At 33.2% G+C, this 18,950-nt stretch overlaps 1 protein-coding gene across 1 annotated transcript in view; it reads left to right on the top strand.

The window, feature by feature from the left end:
* Positions 1-18,950, top strand: part of CSMD3 (CUB and Sushi multiple domains 3) — an 878,998-nt gene that overhangs the window by 820,464 nt on the left and 39,584 nt on the right. Inside the window, exons 53-59 of the mRNA XM_058668892.1 lie at positions 628-801; positions 6,406-6,579; positions 9,269-9,442; positions 10,238-10,423; positions 12,601-12,774; positions 15,068-15,250; positions 18,450-18,626. Coding sequence (XP_058524875.1) covers positions 628-801; positions 6,406-6,579; positions 9,269-9,442; positions 10,238-10,423; positions 12,601-12,774; positions 15,068-15,250; positions 18,450-18,626 — 1,242 coding nt within the window. The remainder of the gene's footprint in view (positions 1-627; positions 802-6,405; positions 6,580-9,268; positions 9,443-10,237; positions 10,424-12,600; positions 12,775-15,067; positions 15,251-18,449; positions 18,627-18,950) is intronic.

Genomic DNA, 18,950 nt, shown 5'->3' on the forward strand with positions numbered 1-18,950 from the left:
GCCGGTGCTGCGCCGATCCGAAGCCAGGAACCTGGAACCTCTTCCAGGTCTCCCACGTGGGTGCAGGGTCCCAAAGCTCTGGGCCGTCCTCAACTGCTTTCCCAGGCCACAAGCAGGGAGCTGGATGGGAAGTGGAGCTGCCGGGATTAGAACCAGCGCCCATATGGGATCCCGGTGCATTCAAGGCGAGGGATTTAGCAGTTAGGCCACGGCACCGGGCCCAGTTAGAAGAATGTAATGCATAGAGGATTAATTTTTTTAAAGCAAGAGGCAAGTATGATTTTATTTATTTAGTGGAATGCCTATACAAATTTCAAAAGAATCTGTAAATTATAATTTCCCTTCTATTTTTTTTTTTAATTTTATGGTACAATTCCATAGTCTCTGGGATTTCTCCTACCCCCTCCCCAAATTCCCTCCTCCCAACTTATTTGTCCCATAGAGAAGATTAATTTCAAAACTGAGCTTTCCTCTGTAGTTTCACACTCATTTAAACAAATTACAAACATTTCAATTCTAAATACATCAGATCATGGGAAACCCTAATATGAAAAAGCATGGCTTTGTTTTAAATGATTTTGAGTATGTTTTTAAGGGTTTTTTAAAAACTTATTTATTATCTTTAAGTCATTTCCTGTGGGGAGCTCCCTACACCTCCAAATGGAAATAAGATTGGAACTCAGACTTCGTATGGCTCTACAGCTATCTTTACCTGTGATTCGGGATTCATGCTTGTGGGCTCAGCTGTACGGGAATGCCTTGCCTCGGGCCTCTGGAGTGGATCTGAAACCAGATGCTTAGGTACAGATGTTAAGTTCATTTTATTCCCTGTTCTTCTTCCTCCCCTCCCCTCCCCCCAATCTTTTTTCCCAATTTGAGATGGTAATTAAAGTAATTTTATAAGGATGCAAAAAAAATGGAAAAAATTCTTAATCTTAAAAATGGCTCATGATAGAAAATTTAAAACAGATAACTCTTAATCAATTAGTGTTTCCTCTGAGAATCTTATGTCATTGAGGACAACATTCGCTTCCAGTCATGGTGAAAATAAAAAAGATGAAAACAAGTTACTGAAAATTATATGTCTCCATACTTGTTTGGATTAATCACTGTAGCAGTCAATGCATTGTAATCTCTAGTCAAATTTTGCTTTCACCCATTTGCATAAGGTAATAATTGAAGAATAAAAGTAATAACTACATCTATGTCTCTCTTCATTTCTATTTCATAGGGTTTTGACATGTTAAATAATATTCTATTAAATCTTTTGAAACCTAACTTTGAGCGTGATTTTAGGCAAATATTTTTTTTTCTTAGGTTTCTCTGAATTCATTAACAAAAGAAATTGAACTTGCTTATTGTTTTTACCTTTCTTCTTTTATGATGAAAAGAATAGTGAGTTTTTTAATTAACTTCTTATTTCAAATGTATCAGCAATTTCTTTAGTTTAAAAGAATATATGATCTATTTTTCTCTAAAATAATTCACATATGTGACAGCACATATTGAATTAGGTAATAATGAATACTGCTCAATCACTTGTCTGTTGGGAAAAAGGTTTGTTATCTTGGTTAACTTATTTAAAACCTGGTAATTTTTCTGAGTGGGATATTAAAAAATGTGTAGAGTAAATTGTGTCCACAAAGTCACTGATAAGAAAATGATACATAAGCAAAGGTGAGTACTTTATATCAACTTAGACGTATTTAAGTATAAAAATATTCATGATAGTACGTATTTCATAACTGTTACTTACCTAGGCATATTTGCTAATAGATATTGGAAATCTAGTAATGCCTTTTGTAAATAAGGCACAGTTATTTAAACATTTATTGGATGATTGCATAAAAATAGCACAGAAGTCAAATCATTATGTATTAAAATGTGATTACATAATTAAATTTAATATATTAATATAAAGTTCTTAAATGATTGATTTTGCTGATTTCAGTTACAAATGTCTATAATATTAAAATCTGCATTTAATGCAAATTAAAGTAAAATAATATCTTTCATGGATATATATGCCAATAAACTATTAATACACATTAGATGTTATTTATTAAAAATTGTATGTGACATGTGGTTTTGCTCACCTGTTACGAACATTGATTTCATTCATTGAGGATACATGCCATAACAGGGATACTTATGAGAAAAATATTTCCTCTTATACTATGAATAAAATATGGAAACTACAGTGGTGACCTCTAACATCATTTTAAAAAGAAGATGTTTGGAGAAAAGTGTAATTGTAAAACAAGTAAATCCTAGAATTTTGTGTTGGAAAAAATCATACACATGTGATCATTCTTCTCAACTTGCTCATATAACTCTACACATTTGTGGCCTAATATGTTCATTAGAATATACTTATGAGTATTTCTCTACATATAATACTTTACTCCCATATCCCAGACATTTATTATTAGAGTTCTAATAAAAAGAATTAACAAGTAACACTCATAAGCCTGAAACCTGGTTATTTGTATTTGCTTACCACAAATCTCTCCTTCGTTGCAAGCTTACATCAATCCATTATTTCATATTTATCCATTTGGAAATTGCAGCAATCAGTATAATTCATTACTAAGCATTTTATCATGATTATCATTAGCGAGAGTTTAGCATTTTTATAGTGCTTATTTCCGCTTATTACATAAATTGTTTCCTCTTATTACATATATTTTAAAAATATAAATACAGTGAAATACCTATGTGATAAATGCTGTATTGTAATGTGCTTTGAAAAACATGCACTTCTGTGTAGCCAAACCATTATAAAAATAGATTTTTAAAATGTGTACACCTGCATCCAGCGCAGCAGCCTAGTGGCTGAAGTCCTAGCATTGTATGCAATGGGATCCGATATGGGTGTTGGTTTATGTCCTGGCTGCTCCACTTCCCTTCCAGCTCCTTGCTTGTGGCCTGAGAAAGCAGTACCAGAAGACCCAACGCCTGGGAGCCTGCACATGCATGAGGGAGCTGGAAGAGGCTCCTGGCTCCTGGTTTCAGATTGGCTCAACTCTGGCCATTGTGGCCACTTAGGGAGTGAACCACAAGATGGAAGGAAGATCTTTCTGTCTCTCTTCTCTCTGTAAATCTGACTTTTCAATAAAAATCAACAACTCTTCAATAAATGTGTACACTGTGTAACTAAGCAACAATAGCATATCTCAGAATGTTTCCTTACAACATTCTCAGCCTATTGATTTTTGTATGTTGATTTTATATCCTGCAACTTTATTGAAATAATTTATAAGAGCCAATTATTCTTCTAGGGAAGTCTTAGTTTCTCTATATATAATACATAACGTTGTGCCCTGTGCACACAGGGATCATTTGAATTCCTCCTTTCCAATTTGAATCCCTTTTCTTTCCTTTCGTTTTTCTTTTTTGTCTAATACTTATAGTTAAAACTCACAGAACCATATTATATCAACACTGAAAGTGGGTATCATTGTCTGGTTCACAGATTTTAGTGAAAATGTTTCCAATTATTTCCATTCAGTGTGATGCTGGCTATGAGTTTGTCATGTATCATGTAGTGTTGAGCAATGTTCTTTCAATACACAGTTTGCCAAAAAGTTGTTTCTTCATGAAAATAACTACACTTAGCAAATGCTTACTCTTTTGATATAATCATGTGGTTTTATATTTATTTTATGCATTTGGAAGACAGATACACACTCAGGATGAGAGAGTTAGATGGAGGTGGAGAGGAAGAAAGGAAGCAAGAAGCGAGGGGACTTCACTCCTGAGTGCCTCCTACTGGAGAGAGCTATGCCATGTCCGGAGTGTAGAATCTATCCAGGTCTCCTTCGTGGATGGCAAATATCTTGAGCAAATATCTGGCATTTCCCACAGTGTACATTCACAGTAAGCTTAAATTGAAAGCAAAACCAGTATTTGAACCCAGTCAAAGTAGTATGGGATGGGTTGCTTTGGGTTCCAAGTAGCATGCTCATAGCTATGCCAAACAACTGCCCATTTTCATCTTTCTTATTGATGTTTTACACTGGAAAGGAGTGAAGAACAAGTTTAAAGATAATTACTAAAAGCAGAAATTCTTGTTTTATTTCACAATATGTCAAGATCATTGAATATTTCATTGACAGATAGTATCAGCTAGAAGATATTTGTGTTAAGATGTTTTAGTAGATTAAGTCAGTTTCCCTATTTATTTGTTTGTTCCTGTATTGAATGGACACTAAATATTATCACATTTGCTCTGCATTTACTCAAATACTTACATCGATGTTATTCCTTTTTAGATAGCAATATGATAAATGATGGTGATTAGCTTTCCACCTTACACATTTTAATTCCCAAATAAAACCCAGATAATCCCATTGTATTATCTTTAACATATGTTACTAGAATTATATTCTAAAATGTCAGTAGGGTATTTTGTAACTCTACCCATGAAGGACATTTCTCTCTTACATGTACGTTTTTTATGGTTGTTGTTGTTTCTATGTTTGGTACATAAACATCTTGAGAATTAACGTTTTTCTTTTGGCTGTTTTCTACAAGATTTTGTGTAGACTGATATTTTCTTCTTTCTAAATTATTGAGATTTACCAGTGATAACATCTATTCCTATGTATTTTTTATTGGCTTCTTTAAAAAAAAAGTTCAAATGCTTAACTGAATTAATATTTGTATGTTCTTTCTAATCCTGTGTTAGCTTTGGTAAGTTATAATTTTCTAGGAATTGTAATTTTCTTATGCACTTTTAAAATACATTGACATAGGCTGTTAATATTCTGTTGTCAGTTTTATAATTTCCCTCTGTGGACATGGTGGTGATAGCACTTCATTCTTCCTTGTTAGAGATATATTTGTTCTCCATTTTTGGTGTTGATAATTGTACCTAGGAGTTGAACAATTTTGTTGCTATTTTTTTTAAAAGAATTACTTATTTTTATCTGAGAGGCAAAGTTGTAGAGAAAGAAAGGAAAAACCAAAAGATAGATAGATAGATAGATAGATAGATAGATAGATAGATAGATAGATAGAGAAAGCTCTTCCATCTGCTGGTTCATTCCCCAAAATGGCTACAATGGCTAGTTGATTTCTCTCATGGATGCAGAGGTCCAAGGGCATGAGCCATCTTCTTCTGCTTTCCCAGCCTTGGTTGGAGAGCAGAATCAAAGTGGAGCAGCCAAGACTGAAACTCATGTCCATGTGGGATACTGGTGCTGCAGCTTTAGGATTAGCTTGCTAATCCTTTGTGCTAGAATAATTTTGATGTTATCTTGAAATAAAAAATTTTTGTCTTACTTTATTGATGTTTTCTGTTTTTCCTCTGTTTTCTATTTATTTAATGGCTCTATTGCCTTAAACATTTCCTTCTGTTTGCTTGTTTTGTTTTTTCCTGTTTATTTTGTTGATTTTTTTGTTTAGAATGCTGATAGTTTCCTTTTTTATAAAACAGTTAATGATCTCACTAAACACTTCTTGATTTGTGTTTTTCAAAATTGTGATATGATTAATATTTATGCACATTGAAAAAGTTTATAATTTCTTCTAGATCCAAATGTCATTAGAAGTGTTATCTTTTCTCATTTTTAAATATTGATATTTTTAACTATACTTTATTGTGTTATTTTATTTACATCAAGTGAAGCAGTTTCACATAGTTCACAGATTTTGGAGCCTAGTGATACTTCCCACTCTGCCCTCGTCCTCCTCCCATGGTGTTTTGCTAAACAACTTAAAGTTATTTTTTGTCGTATAATTACACTTGAATTTTTTTGGCCTACTGATAAGTGAATATTAAAAGTTTAGTAATGGGGCCCAAAATGAAAGTCTAGTGGCTAAATCCTCTCCTTACTCCTGGCTCCTGGCTTTGGATCTGCTCAGCTCTGGCAATTGCAGACACTTGAGGAGTGTACCAAGATGAAAGATCTTTCTCTCTGTCTCTCATCCTTTCTATGAATCTGCCTTTCCAATAAAAAATAAATAATTAGAAAACAATGTTTAGGGCCCAGCATGATAGCATAGTGGTTAAAGTCCTCGCCTTGCACGCGCCGGGATCCCATATGGACACCAGTTCTAATCCTGGCAGTCCTGCTTCCCATCCAACCCCTTGCTTGTGGCCTGGGAAAGCACTCGAGGATGGCCAAAAGCCTTGGGACCCTGTACCCACTCAAGAGACCCTGAAGAGCTCCTGGCTCCTGGTTTCAGATTGGCTCAGCTCCAGCCATTGCGGCTGCTTGAGGAATGAATCATCAGATGGAAGATCTTTCTCTCTGTCTCTCCTCCTCTCTGTATATCTAGCTTTGCAATACAAATAAATAAGTCTTTTAAAAAAACAATGTTTAGTAGTGTTGCTTATGTATGTAAGGTAACATAGAACAAATTCCAATGTAATCATTATTACTTTTTGATTCATTTCAGCGGGTCATTGTGGAATTCCAGAATTCATTGTGAATGGTCAAGTCATTGGAGAAAATTATGGGTATAGAGACACAGTTGTCTACCAGTGTAATCCTGGTTTTCGATTGATTGGTTCTTCAGTAAGGATTTGTCAGCAGGATCACAACTGGTCTGGTCAACTCCCATCCTGTGTGCGTAAGTAAGCATGGCAAAAGAAGTTAGCAACATATGATTCCATGAGCTCACCAATGAATAATTTTTTTCTTAGGGAGGATACATTATTAAGCATACACAGATGATTATAGGTAAATGAACATATAAACTAAATTGCAACAATCCATTTTATACTGTTACACAATATCCTTTGAAGTGAGGTATGTTAAAGAGCATATAAAATTATTCACAAGGGCCAACATTGTGGTGATGCAGGGATGCTCCCACCTATGTCATTAGTATCCCAGATGGTCAACAGTTCAGATCTGTTGCTACCTGCTACTGGCCTGGGAGAGCTGCAGAAGATTACTCAAGTGTCTGCAACCATGTTATCCAGACCTGGTCATTACAGCCATTTGAGAGAATAAATCAATAATGCATAAAAAACAAAACAAAACAAAACAAACAAACAACAAAAACCCTGAGAAGCCAGAGCTACTAGTAGCCTTGTGACTAAATCCTCAGGATCCCATGTGGGTTGTGTTTCATGTACTGGCTGTTCCACTTCCCTTCCAGCTTCCTGCTTGTGGCCTGGGAAAGAAATGGACAATGACCCAAAGCCTTGGGACTCTGCACCCGTGTGGGAGACCTGGAAGAAGTTCCTGGTTCCTGGCCTCACATTAGCAAAGCTCTGGCCATTGTGGCTACTTTGGGAGTGAAACAGTAGTTGGAGGTCTTTCAGATCTCCTCTGTGTATAGCTGTCTTTCCAAGACAAGCAAATACATAAAACAAACATTTTTTTATTTCATTTTTTATTTTGTTTATAATACGATTGCATTAGGCTCTGGGATTTCATTTACCTCCTCCCTAAAATCCATCCCCCCTACTACACACACTGGTTGAAGCAGTCATAAGTCCATCGTTTAAGTGTATCCGGCTATTTAAATGTCCTGACATTGTGGGTACAGACAATGGCAGACAGTCTAGTAATCTATTATCAAGATATATTTACTAGTTTCATTCAGATTCCACCTTTGATTTGGAAGTAGAGATGCATGCTGCATTGTATCTTTGCATCTTCCTTTGGGAAATGGAAGAAAACATTGATGTATATTATCTGTATAGTATAAAAACAAAATGGCAAATTCAGTTTTACCAGTATTTAATACAGATGAATACTTCATGGTAATATTGGCTGGCACCATGACACAACAAGCTAATCCTCTCCCTGCAGTGCCAGCATCCCAAATGAGCACCAGTTCCTTTTGACCCAGCTCCTTGATTATGGCCTGTGGAGCAGCAGGGTATGTTTTAAGTCCTTGGGCTCTTGCACCCATTTAAGAAACTTGGAGTAAGCTCCTGATGCTTGGCTTGGATCAGCCAAGCTTTGACCATTACCATTACTTACACATGAACCATTGGATGGAAGATCTCTGTTTGGCCTTCCTTCTGTGTAACTTTGACATCCAATTGAAAAGAAATTTTTAACAAGCAATAGAGAGAAATGTTGGTGTATCTTCACAGGAAATATTTCAGTTAATTTATGGCTAATTTAATCTGCGCCTGTAATTTCATCACTGTCAAGAATTTCTGAAGCACCTGGAGCTTACTAGATTTTCATGTGTAATACTCTGTTGAAATAACAGGACAGTATACCAAATAGGTACAAATTTAAATAATTTTTCTTAACACACACAGTCTGATGATTTAAAGAGAACAATATTCTACTTGTGTCTATCCTAGATTTTTTTGTCCTTCATTATTATTCCAGCATAACAAATAATATCACTATTTTTTTTCTTGTGGAATGATGGATACTGGAAATAAGAATTGGCCATTGAGGTATAATTTGTTGTCAGTATTTATAAACAAGAAGAAAATACAGCTAAATTTCCAAATGAGTGAGTTGACATTTACAGTGAAGATGAAAAACAAGTGCACCTGGGTCATTTCACAAAGTATTCAAAATAACTATACATTTGTGCTGTGCCCAATTACGAAGAATTACACTATAGTTGCTCCGATTAATTATATGAGACTGCACAATAAATTAGTTTTTATAAATGCATAATGTTTGGGTAAAGCCAGATCTATGTATTTGTTAGGATCATAACGTGATAAGAGTAATTTGTCTGAGAACAATATTTCTAAAGAAAATTGCATTACATTTTCAAGTATCAGTGGTGAGAGAATAGAACCAACTATTAAACTCGTATGTGACTTTACGAGAACAAGTCACAAATACAAGCGTCTATATATTTCTTTATATTATCCATAAATGTTGACCCTATAGGTAATCTTTTTAAGCTATTTCAAAATTAAGTGTACAGTCTCCAGTATTTTAAATTTCACACTGAACTGTAGAAAGAAAATTGGGTTGGTTTTGTTCCTTTCTGTACTAATGTATGAGATGAAATTCAATCATTCCCTAAATTTCTTTGAATTTCAGCATTAGATAAGATACCAAAGTAGAGAGAAAATTAAGTACCATAAGATATCTGTGCATCACTTCCATAAAATTACCGATTTTAAGTAATTACTGAGATAATATTTCTATTAGATGATTATGTAATTCTGTTTTCCTTTGTCTTAATAAAAGCACTATGTATCTTCATATGAAGTGTTCTTCTTTTTACTTTGTTTGAAAAGATGAAATATGATTGATGTGTGATATACAGTACCTAAATATTCTTCCGTTTTGTTTTGTCCTCTCCATCCCAATGCTATTAGCTGTTAGCTGTGGTCACCCTGGCAGTCCAATTTATGGAAGAACAAGTGGTAATGGATTCAACTTTAATGATGTGGTAACATTCTCTTGCAATATTGGGTATCTTATGCAAGGACCAACAAAAGCACAGTGCCAGGCCAACAGACAGTGGAGTCATCCTCCTCCTGTGTGCAAAGGTAAATGTCTAACTGGATTCTACTTTGAATCACAGTTTTAAAAAACGTGTGTGAATTACACCAAAACAGCTTAGGTAAAACAGTACAAAGTTTTCAGTCAGTAAAAGATGCAGCTCCAAGTATTGATGTCATCTGAATGGCAAATCTTTTTTCATTTTCTCTAACTTTTCTTTTTGAATGCTGCTAACTGGCAGATTTAATCTCTTCTTACTTTGTTTATAACCCTGTACCTATGTTATAATTGTATATTAACAGTTACTGACAAAATTTTTGCTTAGAATTTGCTTTATAATCAACATAACTTGATATACACATTTATTTTTCCATACTTTTTTCTTTAGAAAACATGTTTGAGGCCTGAATTATCTTAAAATCTGGATCAAAGCTTTGCTTTTTTTCTGTTAAAACAGGTTAAAGATAATTCTATGGTGATATCTAATATGCAGAAAATAGTGTATACTTCATAATTTCTGATAAAATACAACTGAAGTACTAGTTTCTGTTTTTAATTGATGTAAGCAGTAATTAGAAGTATCATTCTCTAAATGTGTGCCCAACTTAATGTTTATGTAGCTGCTATTGTTCAAAATATTTTCCAGAACTATTTTACACTTTGCCTATTTCAAATCAATCATGCAAATTTTAATCCATTATCAAGATTTTCAATTAATTAATCTAGTATTAGAATCCTTGGTTTGTTTGATTATATTTACCTTTGAGATAGAGTCTATGAGTTTCTAAAAAGCTGTGCATATTATTCCAAACAAATCTTACACATTTTATCACTTCCTTAAGTGGTCAACTGTTCTGATCCTGGAATTCCAGCCAATTCCAAAAGAGAAAGTAAAATAGAACATGGAAATTTCACCTATGGCACTGTGGTATTCTACGATTGCAATCCTGGATATTTTTTATTTGGATCTTCAGTTTTGATATGTCAACCGAATGGACAATGGGACAAACCTTTACCAGAATGTATCAGTAAGTAGATAATGTGAATTGTTCCCTAAGAAAAGATCAATGAAGCAGTATGGATGTTTACTGTCTTCGTAAAATTTCTAGAGCTTTATATTAAGAAAAACTGTATTAGCTTTTTTTTTTTTTTTTTTGAAATTGAGCATCCCTCTATCCTGCAAAGTCATGTGCTGGAAACCATTTTTCTTTTTCTTTTTTTTAAATATTTATTTATTTTTATTACAAAGTCAGATATACATAGAGGAGAGACAGAGAGGAAGAGCTTCCGTCTGATAATTCACTCCTCAAGTGACCACAACGGCCGGTGCTGCCCCGATCTGAAGCCAGGAACCTGGAACCTCTTCCAGGTCTCCCACGTGGGTGCAGGGTCCCAAAGCTCTGGGCCGTCCTCTACTGCTTTCCCAGGCCACAAGCAGGGAGCTGGATGGGAAGTGGAGCTGCTGGGATTAGAACCGGCGCCCATATGGGATCCCGGTGTGTTCAAGGCGAGGACTTTAGCTGCTAGGCCACGCTGCCAGACCTGGAAAGCCATTTTTCTTATACACATTTGTTTATCATGCTTGAAATTTGATCACAAGTGTATAAAAAAATAGGCTTTTTTTTTAAAAATTCCGTGCTGTCCCCATCCCAGAAGAGGCTTTAATTTTGCACTAACATTTCAAATTTGCCTAAGACAGAATTAGTCCATATAAGCACCCATCAGTTACAGAATACTTGATGATTTGATGTTATTGAAAACCTACTAGCCTAGTATTGACACCTTATTCTTACTTACAAGTGCATATATTCATGTATGCAATAATTATTAAGAAATGTCACGTTTTAAAACAGCAACTAATCAATAGTTGTGTCTTTGTTATGTTAGGAATTGTAAGGTATAAATAAAATTAATTTTACCAGAATTGTATATAATATCTATAGTAAAAAATAAATTTAGCATACATTTTTAAAAAAAAATTTATGAAGACAAATTGAGAATTGGTGAATCTTAATCATTATAGGAAATATAACTGGATACTAGACAGCATTCATAAATAAGTTTTGTGCAATAAATGCTTGGTTGTGCCAAGTTATACAATTATTTTATGATTTTATGAATTTAGAAGTATTTTCATTGTATTAATGATGTGAGTTTTATGGCTTTTGTGTCAAAATTTGTGATTTAATAAAAAACTTTTGCTATTTCTATAAAATCTTAGATATGTAAATAACTTGCAAAATAGTTTGCTTATTGAAATTTATTTCTTTTGAAAGATTAGTCTAATTATTTAAAGAATTCAGTTGCTTGAACTTATGTAATTTCAATATTAAAAGTTTTTAAAATACATAAGCCTTAGGTTCTTTAACTCTCACATACTTTCTACCTTTTTATTCTCTTCAGATATGCTTTGTAGTGAACTAAGTACTCAAATGTTTTATTAAGTTTATGTCTCCCTACATAATGTTTGTTACCTTAGAGATAGATGGTATTCATTATGTTCCAGTACAGCTTATAGAGCACAGATTAAATTCCCAATTTACCTTGTGATACTAAGACATTTCCTACAGTTTGATTCAGCTTTTATTATGACTAATGTATGTTGGTTTACAAGCTACTGAGTAATATCTTTGCACGGAATAATTTTTCATTAGCAATTTGAGGTAGAAGGAATTTGGACTATGCATTATTACTATACTAACAACTACAGATTCAACCATAATAAATCTGTTTCACTTTCAAATCCCGTCCCTTTCAATTTATTTAGTACCTCATGTTGAATATTAAATGGCTTTGGTGTTGTATGTATGTGTGTGTCATTATTTAGTAATTTCACACCACTTATCCCCCTAACTTGTACATCCACACTTCAAGATGTAAACACACTTCAGGCAAATTAATACGGATACACACTCACCTCTCACACTATATAAGATTTGTTATAATTAATTATTTTTTATGTTAGCTTTCCAATGTTTCTGTTATGCTCATCTCCAAGTCTAAGTGGGTTGGTAAAATAACTCCTATAGCTGCAAACTCCACTTTATTTTTTAAATGTAGTTTAATAGTTGATTTATGTAGACTTCAGATGTTGAGGGAAAATTTTTACTTCTGATTTATTGTATCTAATTTCATAAGCCATTTGGTGCAGGTTGTTCGATAGGAGATATAAAAAAATTTTATATTCAATAATTATGTATTGTAGTGATTGACTGTGGACACCCTGGCGTTCCTCCTAATGCAGTCCTGTCTGGCGAGAAGTATACTTTTGGGTCTACTGTTCACTATTCCTGCACAGGAAAGCGTTCCCTTTTAGGCCAGTCATCAAGGACATGCCAATTAAATGGTCATTGGAGTGGATCACAACCTCATTGTTCAGGTAATATTTGGGAAATCAGACAATACACTGGGAAATCATGATGTTATTACTTCAAGAAATATACACAAAACAAATGCATAAGACAATACGTTTTCCTTTAAATATTTGCAAAGAGGGGTGGTTATTTGGCACAGCAGGACACCTGCATCCCATTTTGGATTGCCAGATTTTGGTCCCTGGATCTGCTTCTGATGCTGTCTTCCTACTTATCTGTATTTTCAAATGCAGAAGGTGATGAATATGTGCTTGGGTGTCTGCCACCCATGTGAAAGGCCCAAAGTGAGTTTGCAGCCGTCCGCTTTGGCCTGGCCACATTCTGCCTATTGCAGGATTCTGGACAGCAGGCTAGCAGATGAAATATGCCTTTCTCTTTCCACAAAAGGAAACCATAGTGTTTTTTTATTTTGTGTTTATTAGTAAGACTGGAAAATTGCTTACAAATTTATAGGAATATTTCTAACTTAATGTAAATTTGGAGTATAGATTACCACTAAATTTTGTAGATGATAAACTACAAAAATACGTTTTGAACAATGTGATATATAAACATAATCATTATTTGATTTGAAGATGGCATACTATCGAAGTGATTTGACTCATTAAAATGGTGGAGTTGTTCATTCTAAAGCCCTATTCTGTTTTAGCAGACCTCAAATATTGTTTTGCCAGACAATGCTATGTTAATGATTTTCTTCCTGAGCTCAGCTGTCTAGCCTCTTAAGCAGTTGATTACTTCTTGGCATGATTTGAAAATAAAGTCTGAAATGTTTTAATTAAGCTAAACTGGCAAGTTTTATGAAAATTATTTACATATTCATTCATTAGTAATAATCAATACAAAATCTTGAGTTTCACATTAATAGAGTTGTTTGAATAAATTATTATGTTACTTTAAAATAATTTGTTCACAGAGTGTTTGATTTTTTTTCTGAGATATATAAGCTACTGCTTTTGTTAAGAAAAAACTTTGCTTTTAGATCTAGGATGACTCGACAATCAATATGTTTTATTTTCGCCCACCAACCAGATATTGTACATTTTCTGTCTGCTCTTTTTAATTACATATCTTTTACTTTTTATATTACCTTGTCCCTTTAAAGATCTTGCTGGTGGTTTAAGGAGTTGCTTTGTGTTGTTTTTTGCTTTGCAATGTTTTACCTTAGATGTGAAAGTTGTGTACAGAAATTCATCACTGAATCTTATTGTAACTAATGGGTAATGCATATAAAGTCACTTCCTGGCACTTTTAAATCCATTTTTAAATGTTACCATAAAATTAATTTTCATGATAATGAAAGTTTACCTTAAAATAACTCATAGTGTATTATCTCTCAGCTAACTGGCTGTACATATAGTTACATACACACAATACACAAACTACTGCAGAGTTAATAAAAATGCATGGGAATATTTAAAAGTGAAATTCTGGTTTAAAATTTTGTGTGATTATTAGTACTACTTTATAGAAAATGAGTAAACACACATGTGTAAATAAATATATGTATATATGCATACAGGGTTTCAAACATTCAGGTTTTAAACAAAAGGCACATAGAGATCATTTTCAATGCTTATATATTCAGCTCATTTTTTCATCATACATTAGTGCTCTATCAATTCTGATAAAAATTATCCTAGTATTAAAAGAATTGAGTTCATATTGAGTAAATCTTTAACACTGAAATAGAAATTCATGGAAGCAGTTATTAGCTTGGTATGAAAACAAATTGTTATTGGAAATTAGAATTTAATTTTTTTGGTTGCTGATAATTAATCTTTTTCATATATAAGAAAGAATTCATTCATGTTTGGTTATTAATAGGCATTGTTAGAGAAAATTAAGGGAAGAAATTTTATGCTATAGAAAGAACCATACTGTAGGAATTATGTATCCTAGCACACTAGTTTTAATTTAACAACAAAATAGTAAATATGAAATTTCTAGAAATAATAATGTAGACTATTAATCTTATTTTTCCATTTCAGTTTTGTAAATCCATAGTATTTGTGTGCATATTGTTTTCAGTTATAAATTTTCATTAGCTTGGTTGTCAACGAGGCTTTGGGAATATTATAATGAAATGTCTTCAGCCCATTTATTGTCTCCAAATAACACTGACATGAAATGACACCGTGCCGTGTGACCATTTTGTTTTTCCTTTAGGCTTTCCTTATTACTTCATGTTAAAATATAAGTTACACAAACACAAATGCCTACCAGACAATTCACCTAAACTTTAAGCTTCATAAATCCTTATTGAAATGTATTAACTTGAAATATACTGTATTCCAGGTGATGCTTCTGGTACATGTGGTGACCCAGGTACTCCTGGCCATGGGTCTAGACAGGAGAGTGATTTCAGAACTAAAAGTATTGTGCGTTTTGCTTGTGACACTGGTTATATCCTGCACGGCTCAGAAGAAAGAACATGCCTAGCCAATGGCAGTTGGACTGGAAGACAACCAGAATGTAAAGGTAATCCCAACCAGAAAGTAAATATATTGCACTTGCTACAATTTAATGTTGATTGAGTTGATTACTGGTATGGAAATTACCCCCACTGGTTTATTCTAACCTCAGCTATATAGTAAAAGCAGTAGTATTTCCATATCTATATCACTCTGAAAGATAAGTGTAAGTGGAAATTGTGTATATTTTTAAAATTGTAGTGATCAATCATATGTAAAAATTGTTCATGACATGGCAGACATTTAGACTGAAAATTTTAAAGAAAATTTGCTAAAGATATGTATCATGAAGTGGGCTTTTGATGACATGAGAAGGATGTCCCTTGGATTAGAGGCTTGGCTTGATTCTGATACAACTTCTGGCTAATACACACCCTGGAAGCACCTGGTGATGACACAGTATGTAGGTTCCAGAAACCACCCTGGCGTCTAATACTGTGTTCCTGGTGCTTGCTGTAGCTTGATCCAGACCTGCAGTTGTGGACAGAGTATTATAAAAACTTTTATATATAATATATGCACATAAATAATGTGTATATATTAAACATTATATGAACAATTGTGCTTATAGTATTTATTACAGTAAGTAACATGTTAACATATAGATCATTAAACAACATGAAAAAGTATGTATCATGAAACAACATTCAAAATGATTCAAAATTGAGCTATGTTAAAATCTTGGAGAATGATATTAATTTGAAAGGAAAAATTAAAGGAACAAATAAAAATAATAGAGTACAGTTGCAAAGTTAATAATAGTTATTCTGTTACAGAAGTTTTGAATTATTGCTACACTATTTAATAATTTATAATAGAACACAAAAGTTTTCCTAGAATGTGAATAATAAAACACATGTAAAGATAAAAACAGAAAATAATGTATTAAAATGACAATGTAACTAATATACAGATAAATGAAAATGTAAATAATGTAGCATTTATGGCAAGCACATTTTGAAAAACACTGATGGCAAATAGTATCATATAGGATTTGTGAAAACAAACTTTTGGCAATATTTTTTGCCAATGGATACTGTTACATTGACCATGATTTGAAAACAGTACTTGTTAATTTTAAAATTAAATATAAAAATTAAAATTTAGTTACTACTCCTTTCAACATTTATCTTAAAATGTAGGAATTATATAGAGAGCTGTATATGTGTTTGTATGTTGTAACTCATACTGATGAAAAACTATCCCAGTGACACTCAAAAGTTATCAATGCAGAATGGGTGAACTAATTAGTATGTACATTATGGGAAAACCTTCAGTCACCAGTCTTATTGCAGAAACTGTATTGTTGGGACAGGTACCATATGGCAGTTTTCTAAGACACTGCTTGTAAAGTCATTGCCCTGTATGTGTGCCAGTTGAGTTCTGGATGCTCCCTTTCCAATCCAGCTCCCTGATAGTGTTCCTAGGAAAGCAGCAGAATGTGTCCCCAGTCTTTGGGCCCCTGCATTCATGTGGATGGAGTTCAAGGATCCCAGCCCCTGTTTCTGGCCATTTGATTATTGCATAGTGGGCAGGCGTCTGTTTCTGTCTCTCCTTTTTCTCTAATTCTCATATAAATAAATATTAAAAACAATTTAATGTTAAGTTAAATAGTGCTGTAACACAGCATGGGTATTATGATTCTATCTTTTTAAGTATTAGTATTTCTTTAGTTTATACTCTGTCTAGCATAAAGTCTAAAATAAATACTGAAATGGACTTATAATTGCAATACTCTGCATTATTTATCATATGTACATATATAATTGCTCTGTTAGGTATTGCCTCTTAGTTTGAACTTACAAATGATTTTATTTTATTTTTTATGCTTTTGATTTTTTTGACATTTAGAGGTGGTAACAATATTTTGATAGAATAAAAGGTGCAGTGATTTTATGTAAGAATTATCTCTAGTAACAGAAAGAAGGCAAGCATCAAATATATTTTCTGTGAACTATCTAACATAAATATACTCAGCTAACAAATACGTGGTATTTAAGCTTATCAGTCAATATCCACTAAATGCCGTGAGAATCACCTCTAGGATGTTGTACCAGATGAGCCACAGTCATAAATTACCTGTGTGATACTTGGCAAGTTAACTAATTTCCCTTGTGTTTCAGTTCTCTACTGAAAATTGGTAATTTCAACACAATTTTACAGCATTGTGAGGATGAAATATTACTAGCAAGGTTTTGACTGGCACAAAGTGACTGTTGAGGGAATGTTAACTATTATTTTATTAGATTAGGTCTATCGATACTGCTGGGAAATGACTGAGGACAGATGATTTTGTAGCCAATACAAAATACAAATGAAGCTTTCTTCTCAGGCAATGCTAAATCCCTGCTTTTGTATAAACTTGTAGAATGTTATGTTTCCTGTCTCTATGCAATTGGACACATAGACATGATTTCTACAGATAGACAAAATGAAATATTTAATATAAAGCAAGGGATAGAGATAAAAAGTTGTCAATTATATATATTTCATATTCATAAAGATAATCTTCAGTTTTTCAAAGAAATAAAATGCCTTCTGATACTACAGAAAAATTTAAAACTTATTTGATATAACATTTTTTCTGAGATATCTTAAACTTATGGTATTGAAGGCTATGAAAGATATATAACAGTTCATCATGAAGGCGGTTGTGCTTGCAATTGCTCTGCGGGTAACATTGAAATATTAATGAAAACCATTACAAGAATTTAGCTGCTTGTCCCAGAACAATAGTTTATAGAGTTTAAAAACTAAACCAATTTTAAATTTATGTAAAAAGACTAAGTTAAGTACCTCCCATTTTTAAATTACATAACTTATAGTTGCCCACTAACAAGGACAAACGTAAGATATCTCATTATATTTATGTAACTTCTAACTTTTTACTAATTACTCTTCAGTTATAGATTATGACACTCCTCCTCAGAAAGATTTTGTAATACCCCAGTGCAATATTCTTCAAGTAATTACATTGTAAAGTTTTACTGAAGCTACTAACAAGTCGTTAAAACTCCCTTACGATTTGCATCCCAGGCATTAAGCTAATCAACATAAATTCATCTCAAATTTCAATCACTCATCAAAGTAGTTCACTTCTTATTTTAGAGATTTTTGTTTTGCTTCTTTGGATAATTTGAAAATCATTAAGTTTTTTAAATGGTTTATCAGTGTTTTTATATATATCTGAACATTTTGTTTTACAGCTGTACAGTGTGGTAACCCAGGAACAACAGCAAATGGGAAGGTCTTTCGAATTGATGGCACAGCATTTTCTAGTTCAGTCATTTATTCCTGCATGGAGGGATATGTCCTTTCTGGACCTTCAGTTAGACAATGCACAGCCAATGGAACATGGTCTGGAAGTTTACCAAACTGTTCGAGTAAGTTGCTTCTCAGTATTTTCAAATTATTATTTATATAAAATATTCATGAGTATATAAATATGTATAATTGTGAGTTTTAATTAATGAGCCCATGCATGATTTTCAATATTTGTATTGCCTTTCAGAGGTAGTAGTGGTCTTATGTGTAGAATGTACACTAGTATTTTGAAAAATCACTTGGTTTGCCTAAATTTCTACATTAGCTGGCAAAAGAGAGGAAGAAAATCAACAATGTTAAACATAATGTGACAGAAGTTTAATAGTGATGAGTTAGTATATCAAGATTAGATTTTATTTTACTAATCTAACACATATCAGTAA

The sequence above is a fragment of the Ochotona princeps genome, chromosome 9, assembly GCF_030435755.1.
Source record: "Ochotona princeps isolate mOchPri1 chromosome 9, mOchPri1.hap1, whole genome shotgun sequence".
In the NCBI taxonomy this organism is placed as follows: domain Eukaryota; kingdom Metazoa; phylum Chordata; class Mammalia; order Lagomorpha; family Ochotonidae; genus Ochotona; species Ochotona princeps.